This window comes from Dipodomys ordii, unplaced genomic scaffold, assembly GCF_000151885.1.
Source record: "Dipodomys ordii isolate 6190 unplaced genomic scaffold, Dord_2.0 Scaffold193, whole genome shotgun sequence".
NCBI lineage: Eukaryota > Metazoa > Chordata > Mammalia > Rodentia > Heteromyidae > Dipodomys > Dipodomys ordii.
The window spans coordinates 1,182,437-1,194,673 of record NW_012267409.1 but is presented as its reverse complement, the minus strand read 5'-3'; the positions used below and the strand labels follow the sequence as shown (position 1 = coordinate 1,194,673).

The following is a 12,237-nucleotide window of genomic DNA, read 5'->3' as shown; positions in this document are numbered from 1 at the left end:
CCTCCCTCTCCCCCTCCCCTCTTCCTCTCCCCCTTCTTCCTCTCCTCTTCTTCCTTTCCTTCTCCCTGTCCCTCCTCCCTCTTCCCCTTCCTCTCCCTCCTCTCTCCCCCTCCTCCCTTTCCTCCCCTCCTCTCTTCCTCCTCTCTCCCTCCTCCCTCTCTCCCCCTCTTCCCTCTTCCCCTCCTTCCTCTCTGCCTTCTTCCTCTCCTCCTCCTCCCTCTTTCCCCTCCCTCTTCCCTTCTTCCCTCTCTCTCTCCCTCCCTCTCTCTCTCCCCTTCTACTTTCCCACCTTCCCCCTCTCTAACCTCCTCCCTCTTTCCTCCTCCGCTGCCCTCTTCCCCCTCTTTTCTTACTGCTGGGTATGGAACCCCAGGCCTTGTGTAGGGGTTCCCCAGGCCTTGTGTGGGGGTTCCCCCCGAGTTTCCCCCACCCCAGGCTTGAGGAGGGTCTGGCCTGCGTTGATCATGGTGGGCAGCTGGGGTTCGGGTGCTCGGCTGTCTCTGAGAACCGAGTGGTTCCCAGATGGGCCGTGGTGTGCACACACATGTGTCTGGACTCTGGTGTGGCCCTGACACGCACATGTGGCCCTGTCTGGGCCATGCACCCCATCCACCCATGGAGTGGACCCCCGTCCCCAGCCCCGCGTGGCCTCCGGGCCCCCAGGCCATGGTGGGGGGAGAGAAGAGAACATTAGCCGTTCCCACGGAAGACAGCAGCGTGTTTAATCGTCACGTCACGCAGCGTGGCCAACACTCAGTGCCCACGCGAGCCACAAGACGGGGCAGCCACAGAAACCCTCGGGCCTCCGGCGTAGCTCCCTGGAGGCTTTGGGACCACTGGGATTCTTGATGTGACTGTGTGTGCACGTGTGCGTGCGTGTCTGTGCCAGGAACTTTGAGCTCAGCCTGCACGTGGCGGTGTGCCCGGATCTGTGCCATGGTACAGCTGTGACCGAGACTAAAGGAATCCCACTGCCAGCTGGGTGGTCACGGTGGAGTTGGCAGACACTAAAACACCTATATTGTTAAATATATTTATGATAACGTATGTATTAGAAAAGCGTGGTTACCTCGAACCTGAGCTCACAGTGTAAGGAAATGCAGGTCACAGGGGTGGGAGATTTCCGCATAGCTTTCCCCCTAGCATTTGTTCTGGCATTCGTTCGTTTTTTGGTGATGGTCCTCGGCCGCTGTCCCTGAGCTTTTGTGTTCCAGGCCCTACCACAGAAGCCACAGCGCCACGTCAGGCTTTTTTTTTTTGGGTGGGGGGGAGGGGGTAGTTTATTGGAGAGAAGAGTCTTACAGGACTCTCCTACTGGGGCTGGCTTTGAGCCGTGATCCTCAGATCTCAGCCTCCTGAGTAGCTAGGGTGACGGGCGGGAGTTAGTAGCATCCGACCGCAATGAGGTTTTTGTTAGTAGTGAAGATGGGACGGGGGGGGGGCAAAACCAAAGAGCAGAAAGGGGTGCTTTGGCTCTACTCTCTCGGTCTCTTCTTCCCCTCCCCCCCAATTTGCATGGGAGTAATCTGGGGGAGAGATTATCAAGGGGTTTATTAAGTAGGAGGAAGGTAAAGTCTGTCTAAGTGATGTAAGTATCAGGTACGGAGTCAGACCACATTTGATGGCTAGTTTTAGGAAGGTTCTATTACAAATGGAAGATGGCGGCGGCGACGTGTGACATCGATCAACAATTTTATCATCCATCTATCACCTCTCTGCTCCATCTCTATCAATCATCTGTGTAACAGTCTCTAGAATCAATCATCTATCTATCATTTCATCGATAATCTGTATATCAGGCTCTAGAATCTGTTGGTCTGTCTGTCTATCATCTCTCATCTATCAATATCTACTGATCATCGGTGTATCTGTCTCTATATTCTAACTCTCATCTCTCTAGCCATCTAGGTGTATCTACGGCTTCTAGTTTATAAATAAGAATGTGGCAGAGCTGCTTTGAAATGGTTGGCCAGGTGCTCTTGACGGTGGAAAGTCAAGTCTAACGTCCAACTGTGTCAGAAGCGATAGGAAGGAAGATACAATCTCCTTGGGGGAGGGGGGAGGGGGAGGTGTCTCTGGAGGGGGGGTGCTCTGCGCGGCTCAGGGGCTCCTGGGGTCCTACACGTAGTCATACTTGGAAGGCTGAGATTGGACCTCATCCTCGGCCCGGGCAGCCCCACCATCGTACATCTTCTTGTTCCTCGTGTTGGACCCAAAGCCCGTGCTGGCTTTGAAGCCCCCGGGTCTGTAGGCGACGTTGTGACCCGAGGTGTGGTAAGACACGGCTTTGTAGCTGCAAGCAAGACAGAAGAGCCGCTCACACAGCCTGAACCTGCGCTCACGGCCGGGGCGCTCTACCACTTGAGCCACACGGCCCCACTTCTGGTTTTCAGGTGTTCCAAGGGAGATCAGAGTCTCAGGGACTTTCCTGCGTGGGCTAGCCTCGAATCTCAATCCCCAGATCTCCGCTTCCCGAGGAGCCAGGATGACAGGCGTGAGCCACAGGCTCCCGGCCTCCCTCCTGTATCTTAATAGGCTGGCGTAGTCCCGTGTAGTTCTGTAACTGTCCCACGTGGACCAGAGGAAGCTCAATGAACGACTAGCCCCTGGGGAGAAGGACCCCACCCCCAGAACTCACTTGGTGTCATCCGGCGTCAGCCCGCGGCAGGCGATGCACATCAATACCCCTCCGATGAGCGTGAGGCCCCCCGCCACCCAGCCCACGAACAGAGCTGCGCCGAAGGTGTACCTGGGCGGGGACACAATGGGGTGAAGGTAGTGGCCTCGATTCTAGAAGATTCGTCCACTTGCCCTGGCCAGGCCCAGCCTCTCAGTTCCCCTTTTACTGGAGTTTTTTGTTTTTTTTGAGCGCTCTACCACTTGAGCCACAGCACCACTTCTGGTTTTTCTGATGGTTTATTGGAGATCAAAGTCTCACGGACTTTCCTGCCCTGGCTGGCTTTGAACCCAGATCCTCAGATCTCAGCCTCCTGAGTAGCTAGGATGACAGGCGTGAGCCACCGGCGCCCGGCTGAAACTTTTCTAAACTTTTCTACACCTGGTTCGTTTTCCATTCAAGTTTTCACCTATAACAAGCCAGCTTCCAGTCAGTGGATGCTCATTTCCATACTGTTCATTTGCATACCAGATAATAGTTCCTGATTGGTCATCAGCTTAATAGGACCTCCCCCATGGCTTGCTGTCAATGGATACTCATTTGCATACTGGGTTAATAGTTCCTGATTGGTCACCACCTCAGTGGGTCTTCTCCCCACCTGATGGCTTCCTAGCAACTGATGTTCATTTGCATACCGTGCCTTTGCATATTGTTTAATAGTTCCTGATTGGTCACCACCACCATGGGCCCTCCTCCACCCTACAGCTTAATGTCAACTGGTGTCATTTGCCTGCTGGGCTAATAGTTCCTGATTGGTTGTCACCACAGTGGGCCCGCCTGCCTCAGACAGGTTGCTGTCAACGGATGCTTATTTGCATGCCAGGTTACTAGTTCCTGATTGGTTACCACTGCTGTGGGGGGGGGAGCTCTCCTCCTCCCCCCCTCCCCCGTGTGTGTGAGTGTTAGATAAATCCCGGGAACTGTGGCTGTATTTCAGTGCGAATGTCAGATCAGCCTCAGGTTATACCCCCGGGGGGACACCTCACAGAAATGAAGTTTATGAATTTATAGGTGATGGTTGATTTACGATCGGGGCATGGTTACCTCTGATAAATTTTGCTCTTTCAGGTGCTGACAGTCCCATTAAAGGGACACACGTTTTAATCGACTTTCTTACCCAGGTCTTGGTGGTGGAGCAGCATTGGTGTGTCTGTGTCTGTGGCTGTCTGTCTGTCTGTCTTACCTGGTCTGCACCGTCTGGACCATCCCATTCATGCTGCTATACATGTTGGCTGTGGACATCCAGAAATTTGTCACCAGCATGTTGGCGAACACAGACACCCCGATAATTGCACACACACCTGTGGGCAGAGAGTGGACCAGTCTGTCGGCAGCTGCAGAGGGGTGCCGGGTAGACCCGCAGGTGGCAGGCTATTATTCCCTTCCTGTCACCTAATCGCCACTCCGTGCGGGACAAGGGGTTGGGCTGGCTTTGAACCGCGATCCTCCGATCTCAGCCTCCTGAGTAGCTAGGATGACAGTCACGATCCACTGGTGCTGGAGCTTCAAGCGCTCTCTTGAACCCGTTTTTTTTTGGGGGGGGGAGAGGGTTGTGGTGGCAGGCAGGGGGGGAGACCCCGCGAACCTGAGATGATGAACAGGATCCCGGAGGTCAGCGTCATCTTGGCCTTGGCAGAATCCTCCATGCTGCTGATGCGGATACATTTCAGGGCAAAGATGGACACAAGGATGCCGATGACGCCCACCACGATGCCCACAATCATGAGGGCCCGCACCGCCTGGAGCATGGCTGCGGGACAAAGCAGGAAGGGGGCGGAGGGGAAAGACACAGGAGAGACGGGCCTTAGAGCACCCTCACACCCATGAGTTGGTACACTGGGCACGCCCGAGCAATCCATACACCAATCCGTGGCGTGGCCAAGAGCCGGGGAATGGTGGGAAATCACAAAAGACATCCACCCAAGGCCCAGGTGGCGCACGGGAGAGACTTAGATCACCGCAGTCATGGGAGTCTCGTGGACTCCCGTGGGTCAGTTCTTGTCCTTTGGGGTCTAGGCCACTCGGCAAAGGGGCGGAGTGCGGGGGGGGGAGCTTGCTGGGAGCAAGCGCCTTGTCCCTTTCCTCATCACCCACGTGTGCTCGGAATGATACACGAACCCACGCGTGCACGTATCCATGAGTTCATGTACTCATTCTGCAAGCATTTTGGAGCTCAGAGCTGGGGCCAGAGCCTTGGGGCACAGGCTGTTGGAGGTACCAAGTTTCATGAGAAATAATCTCTACCTTCTAGATGATGGGTGTGTGTGCGTGTGTGTGCGTGCGTGTGTGTGCGTGCGTGTGCATGTGTGTGTGTGTGTATGTGTGTGTTATTGGGGCTTGGACTCAAGGGTTCGTTTGCTGTCCTTAGCTTTTTTCCACACAAGGTTGGTGTTCTACCGTTTGAGCCAGGCTCCCGTTTCTACCTTTTCAGTGGTTAATCAGACTGTAGGAGCCTTACGGGATTTCCCAGCTTGGGCTGGCTTTGAACCGCGATCCTCACGTCTCACCCTCCCCAGTAACTAGGATGCCGGGCGTGAGCCGCCGTGACCATCTCTGCTTTCTATTTTATTACAGATTTGTATTTCCTCCTTTGCTTTCACAACGACGTGGGTGATTTTCACACAGCCAGGTTTCTAAGCTGGCTCAGGGCTGGTGCTCTCCTACTCCAGCCACAGGACCCCGTCCCGCTTTTTTTTTTGGGGGGGCTGGGTAGCTTCTTGGAGATCAGAGTGGTGTTTGTTACAGGATTTACCTCCTCCCAGGCTGGCTTCGAACTACGATCCTGAGGGAGCTAAGCCGCTTGGCTTATTTGAACCATGAACTAAAAAAAAACAGGCTCGGTATCCGCAGGGTTTTCCTCTCCCAGCCCCATCAACCTAGCTTATCTTGCTGAAGAAATGCTGTGCGTGCTGCTTCTGCAGACACGCGCTCTCCAGCCGGGGGAGGTTTAGGTGCCTTCTCCCAGCGGCCCTGGGAGCCTCCCCGGCTCGGCTCGGGCAGGCCCCTGCCCCGCAGCTGCCCCATCTCCTCCTCTTCCTGCTGTGGCTTTAGTGCTTGCATTTCACCTGAGCCCTTCCCTCTGCTCATTCCCTCCACGCAGACATTCCGATCTCTAATCTACAGGCCGAGCTAGACCTGCAGGAGGGCGGGTGGCTACCCCCTCCGCCCCCCCACCCCCCTCCACACCCCCCCCATCGTAGATTATCAGTGAGTGTCTAGACACTTTGTCCCGAGGAACGTGTCCCTCCCCCTCGACTTTGGTATTTAGTGGACTCTCGTGTCCACACGCGGTGCCCAGGAACCGCTCACTAAGCAGGGTGGCTCTCCCTCCTTCCCCCCCCACCCCCTCCTCTTCCCTGTCCACCCCACCCCACCCCCAGCTTGGCTTTGCACAGCATCACTGGCGGGGGGGGGGGAGAGCTGGATATAAAGTGGTGCTGGCCGCCTCCTCCTCCTGCCTCACCTCCACTCCCCTCTGCTCATGCCCGTGATCCTAGCTGTTCAGGAGGCTGAACCCCGGGGGAGGGGCGGGAGGGGGGAAAGAAAAGACCACCAGGCTCCGATTGCTCAGGAGCCATCAAAAAGCCGGAAGTGAAGGCATGGCTCACGCGGTAGAGCGCCCGCCTTTAGTGCAAAGGCCAATCAGGAGCACAAGGCCCCAAGTTCAAGCCCCAGTATGCCAGTATACACACACACACACACATGCACACGCGCGCGCACACACACACACGCACACACACCTCCCATGCCTTGCAGGCTACCTGGCTGGCTCTAGTCACCATGATGCCAGCACAGGTGGCAGATGTTCACCTGCAGGCTGGGGTGGTTGGAGCCTGGGGGGGGTCTCCCCTCCCTCTCCCCCCACTCGCTTCTCCTGCCCTACATCCTCGAATAGCAGCAGTCCCACTGTGGATTTCACGCGGGGACAGAAATAAGCGTCTGCCGGGTTCAGCCACAGAGCTGTTGAGGTTTGGTTTGGGGCAACGGCTGATACTCACTGGGCTGACTCACACTTTACCCCCCGAAACTCGAGTGCCTGCGGCCCAGTGGGCACAGGGGGGAAAAAAAACCCAAGTGTTTGTTGAGTGCATGATTGGATGAGTAATGAGTTGGTTTCGGCGAGGAGGAGGAAGGGGAGAGGAGGGGGAGGGGGAGGGGAGTGGGGTGAAGAAGAGGAGGAAGGGCCCTGTATCACATAGGGGCCCACACTGGCAACCTTAACACAAGAGGCGAGGTGCTGTGCTGTTTTGGGGGGGGAGCAGAACCTTATCCTTCTGTTCACCCGGCTTTCCTCAACGCTTCACGTGGACCAGTCTACGTGTGCACGCCGGTGACTCACACCTGGTATCTTGGCTTAGCTCCTTGGGAGGGAGACTGAGCTGTGAGGATCACCATGCGAGGCCAGCCTGGCTGACGGAAGAGTCCGGGAGACTCTCACCTCCACGAGACACAGCCAACAGCCAGACAGGGAGCTGTGTGGCTCAAGAGCTAGAGCGCCAGCCTTAAAGTAGAAGAGCTCAGGGACAAGGCCTAGGCCCTGGGTTCAAGCCTCAGGACCAGCACAAAAAGGCACCAGTCTAGCCTCTGCACCACCACCAGTGGCTCACGCCTGTGAACGCCCAGCTCCTCCGCTCTTCCCCACCCAATACAGAAAGAAAGGAAACTGGGCTGGGAAGGTGGCTGCGTGGTAGAGCGCTCGCCTCGCATGCGTGAGGCCCTGGGTTCCATTCCTCACCACCACATAAGCAAAAAGCTGGAAGTGGCTCTGTGGCTCAAGTGGTAGAGCGCTAGCCTTGAGCCAAAGCAGCTCAGGGACAGTCCCAGGCCCTGAGTTCAAGCCCCAGGAGTGGCAAAAAAGCAAAGACAAGAGCTCTCATGGGAGAGAAGAGCCTCACGGCCTTTCCTGCCCTGGCAGCCTCCTGAGGAGCTAGGATGACAGGTGGGAGCCGGCTCTTTTAAGAAAGGATTAGTCTCCCCCTCCCCACCAGCCTGGCTCCCCATCCTTTGCAGCCCAGACTCTTGAAACCTCCACCCCCCCCACCTCTGCCAGAACCAGCAAGATCCTCTCCCCGGCCCCCCTCAGGGCCTCCTGTCCGCCATCCTCCTACCTGGGAGGCCGAGGATGGTAAAGTAGGGCCGGCACTCGGTGAAGCCGGAGCTCTGCTGCACGCAGCTCCTCCACAGCCCCTCATGCTGGAACACGGCGGTGACGGGGTTGTCGTACAGGTCCTGCGTGCTCCACGTGTCCATCCCCGCGGCCGCGATGCACCCCGCCACCCCGCACGCGGCCAGCAGGAATCCCACCAGCTGGCACGCGGTGGTGGACACCGCCATGGCTCGGGGGGAGACGCGGGCCTGGGATCCTCTGGATCGCAGGTGTGCGCCCAGCAAATGCGCCTGCACGTGTGTGTGTGCGTGTGTGCGCGCGCGCGCGTGTGTGTGTGTGTGAGAGTGGACGCACTTTCCCTCAGCCCGCTGCAGTGTTTGCTCGCGGTGTTTTCCTTAGATAGCTTCAGTTTCGCTCCTGGTTCAAGGGCGTTATTATTATGACATTCCCTCTCCCTCGTTGGTTAAGAGGAGAGGCCATCAAGAGTCCTTAGTCTGCTGCTTCTGGGTCTCCCAGTCGCCTGGAATGTTCCGCCAGCCCAGGGGACGCGGGGTGTCCCTCCTCCCGCTCCTGTACCCCCCCCGGACCCCAGGTCTGGTTCTGCCTACCATGTTGGGGGGGCCCAGCCGCCATAGAACCCCACCATGGCCCAGCGTACAGGGTAAATGTGATCAGGCTTAGCTCACCCCCCCCCAATCATTAGATTTATGCCCCAAATAATAAGGGTGTGAAACCCACTCCCCACCCTCTCATCCCTTTCCACTTCGACTGTAGAGGACTTGCCCCATGCCAGGCAAGCAGGGGGCAAGAAAAGCCCCCCCCACACTTTTAAGGACCGGGGATTCCTGCTCTACAGAAGGTCTTTCTTTTTCTTTTTTTTCTGTTGGTTGTGGGCCTTGAACTCTGGGTCTGGGCGCTGTCCCTCAGCTCTTCAGTTCAAGGCGAGCGCTCTACCACTTGAGCCACAGCGCCACTTCCAGTTTTCTGGTGGTTCACTGGAGATAAGAATCTCAGGGACTTTCCTGCCCGGGCTGGTTTTGAACCGCGATCCTCAGATCTCAGCCTCCTGAGTAGCTAGGATGACAGGCAGGAGCCACGGGCGCCTGGCTTGTGTTTTGTTCTGTTCATAGGATGAGAGCTGGGCAGTCCTTGTTGATGATGCTACAGTCCTTTTATGACTATCACCAAAGCCAGCCACATAATACAACCACAGGAGGTATGGATACAGGATGTGGAGATATCTAGCTCTATATAGCTATATTGCGGCGATGGATGGATGGATGGAAAGCTGGATGGAGGGATGAATAAATGGATGGAGGGATGGGTGGATGGATGGATAAATGGGTGGATGGATGGATGGATGGGATGGATGGATAGATGCATGGGACGGATGGATAGCTGGATGGATAGATAATCTGGATTCTGTATTCAGAGCCCTTTTAACTAGATCTTCTCAAATCTAGACTTCAAGGCCCTGAAATACATGTGAGTACACACCCACCCACACCCACGCACACCACACACTCACGCTTCAGTGGCTAACAACCGCAGCTTCACCAGGAAGTGAGCCCCACGAGCCTGGCCCTTTGGGTCTCTCAATGTTATCTGGGCCGTACCCACTCATTTTCCTCCCAGTAAACAGAACGCACAATGGGGAAGGCCTCGCCCTCGCCCAGGCCCTCATTTGCACACTACACACTCTGTGGTCAGTGTGGAACTAGAGGAGCCAGATCAAGGCAGAAGCAAGGGTAAGATGGCCTAAAGAACGTGGTCTGGAGACCCGGGAGTCCTGGGAGTGAGGCTCGATGGCCGACAGGAAAAGAGGGGGAGGGACAGCTAGAGGAAGTGAGCGGAGATGAGCCAATCAGGGTGGAGAGATTCTGGCACACTCTCCCTGTAGGCAGAGTCTCTAATTCCAAGAAGAGACAGGCTTCTGAGTTCTTAGGAAGGCCGGGGAGCCAGGCTCCGTGTAGCGCACGCACCTTCCAACCACTGCCTACGCTGGCTGTGTTGTCACCCAAAGGATAGGCTGACAACAACAATGAATAGTTGATTCCGGAGCGATGGGTTCTCACGCCTGGCATTTCCCTCTCCTCTCCTCTCCCTGTGAAATGCTTTTATGCTAAATTTCAGGATCAGAAAAAAAAAAAATCTGAAGCCAGGCGCCGGTGGCTCACGCCTGGGTGTCCTCCTAGCTACTCAGGAGGCTGAGATCGGAGGATCGCGGTTCCAAGCCAGCCCCGGGCAGGAAAGTCTGGGAGACTCTGATCTCCAATGAACCACTGTGAGCTGTGGCTCCAGGGGAAGAGCACCACTCGCTGTGAGCAAACGAAGCTCAGGGACAGCGCCAGACCCTGAGTTCAAACCCCAGGACCTGAACCCCCCCCACACCTCCTACAATATTCTATTTGAAAAATACTTACAGAAGTTGAGTCGTGAGCTCTTGTCTGTCTGTCTGTCTGCCTGTGTATTTCTCCCTGTCTCTCAGTGTCTGTCTGTCTCTCTCACATTCACTCACACAAGCTCTAAGAGCAAGTATAACAAAGAAACTCCTGTGTACGTCTTGGAGTATGGTGGTCACCCTGTCCCTCTCTTCCTCGGTCAAACATGGGGTGCTCTTGTCTTTGGGGACCCACCCTAGGAAGTCTGGGTGTGGCTGTAGAGCTGGGCCCCGGGTGAGAGAGCGCGGTCTGCAGACTTCCTAGAGGTGCTTGGCCTCAATTATCTTCAAGACAGACATTAAGCCCTAGGATCACCAGGCAGGCCGCACAAAATCCTGTAGGGTAGCTGCCTCCTGTAGTACCGGCACCTGCTTTGCCGGTGTCATCTCTCCGGGGAGCAGGGTGTGCCCGCGTCCCCACAGGCATTGGAGGTGGCATTGGTTCAGGGCCAAGCCTCCCTCTTGTTCAGAGCTGTCTAGGTCTCCGGTTTTGCCGGGACTAAAGGCTTGGCCCACGGACGGGATCTGGTCCTTTGTGTTTGACGCGGGGTCCTTCTGTCTCGGTCACCTAGTTATATTGCCTCTGCCTGCTCTCCTGGTTTTATGATGTTCCACAAACAAGCAAAAGCACAAACACCGCTTTGTGGAGCGCCTGGCACCTCGTGTGGACTTGAGCACCATCCCCGGCCCAATCCTGTCCCTCCAAGGTCACCCTGTCCTCTGCCCTAGGGAAAGATGTCCGGCCGCCTCTGCCAGCTCTCGCTTCCTTTTCTTCTACACTGCCCACCCGCTCTACGTAGTAATAACCACCTTTCAGGAGACCCCGGTTATGGGTTCGTGCAGATAAGAACCCCACAGACTTTTCCTTCTCCTGGGGCTGGCCTCGACCTGCGATCCTCCGATCTCAGCCTCCTGAGGAGCTGGGATGTCAGGCGGGAGCCGCCAATGCCGGGCTTCTCTGTCTCAGTTCTACCGTGACTGCTTGCTCAGGGGAGCCCCCCCTCCCCTAAAAACAGTGCCAAGGGGGGAGGTCAGGACATAGACACGGTCCCCAGAAACAGATCAGAGGCCCCCAACAGTACGATCCTCATCTTCTCGCTGCCGTTCTCACTCAAGGTGGGCCGCAGAGACTCTTGCTCCAGTGCTCTCTTGGCACCTGCCATCCCCGATCCGCCGCTAGTCCCCCCCCCCCCCCCCCAGATCCCTGGGGCCCTTACCTGGCAGTCCCAAGAGGGTGAAGTAACCCCGGCACTCGGTGAAGCCCGAGCTCTCCCGGACGCAGGACCGCCACAGGCCCTGGTAGTTGAACACGGCGGTCACGGGGTTGTTGTACAGGTCCTGCGTGCTCCACTGGTCCATGCAGGTGGCCGCGATGACCCCAGCCAGGCCTAGGACAGCCACCACAAACCCCAGGCCCTGACACATGGTGACAGACATGATGGCATCCAGTCCAAGCCCACAGGACCGAGGGCGCAGACACACTGAGCACGCCTGGCCTCGGGGGTGGCGTTTTGCTGGGCCAGGCTGGTTGTGTTCTTTTGCACACGGCACCCCACAGCACGGAGGGAGGGAAACCTTGGTCCTGCCCCCCTCCCCTCCCCCTCCCCCTGGTGGCTTTATCTAGCTGGGTTAAGATAATCACCTCAACATGGTACCAAGAGCCGTTTGTTTCCCACCATAGGTATACTTGGCTCACTGTTTATCTTTTCGGGGTGTTTTCTTTCCTGATTAACCCTGGGTTCCCCTCTGTGGAGGGAGACGGAGGTGCTGACAACCGCGCCCCCCCCCCCCTGCAAGGGAGCAGGGAGATCTGTGTGCTGTCACCTTCCTGAAGGTTTGTCTGTGTGCCCAGGGCCAGTAGCTCACGCCTGTAATCCCAGCTGAGAGCTGAGGACCAAGGTTCGAAGCTAGCCCCGGGGGACGGAACATCAGTGAGGTTCTGAATCAAAGCAATCAAAGCTCAGGGCCAGTGCTCAGGCCCTGAGTTCAAGTCCCAGGATCGGCATGTGTGCA

General features: G+C 56.6%; 1 protein-coding gene across 1 annotated transcript; it reads right to left on the bottom strand.

Annotated features, from left to right (window-relative positions):
• Positions 1-2,118: 2,118 nt before the first annotated feature.
• Cldn18 (claudin 18) lies at positions 2,119-11,661 on the bottom strand. Its single transcript, XM_013034677.1, has 5 exons — positions 11,442-11,661; positions 4,263-4,427; positions 3,861-3,978; positions 2,639-2,749; positions 2,119-2,293 (listed from the first exon to the last, which is right to left on the bottom strand). The coding sequence occupies exons 1-5, from the start codon at positions 11,659-11,661 to the stop codon at positions 2,119-2,121; spliced, it is 789 nt and encodes a 262-aa protein (XP_012890131.1).
• Between the last annotated feature and the right edge of the window lie 576 nt (positions 11,662-12,237).

Coding starts and splice junctions, on each gene's coding strand:
- Cldn18 (XM_013034677.1), bottom strand. CDS start 11,661: ATGTCTGTCACCATGTGTCAGGGCCTGGGGTTTGTGGTGGCTGTCCTA. Junction 4,428..11,441: donor CACCCTCTTGGGACTGCCAG/GTAAGGGCCCCA, acceptor TTTGTCCCGCAG/CCATGCTCCAGGCGGTGCGG. Junction 2,294..2,638: donor CTGACGCCGGATGACACCAA/GTGAGTTCTGGG, acceptor TCTTGCTTGCAG/CTACAAAGCCGTGTCTTACC.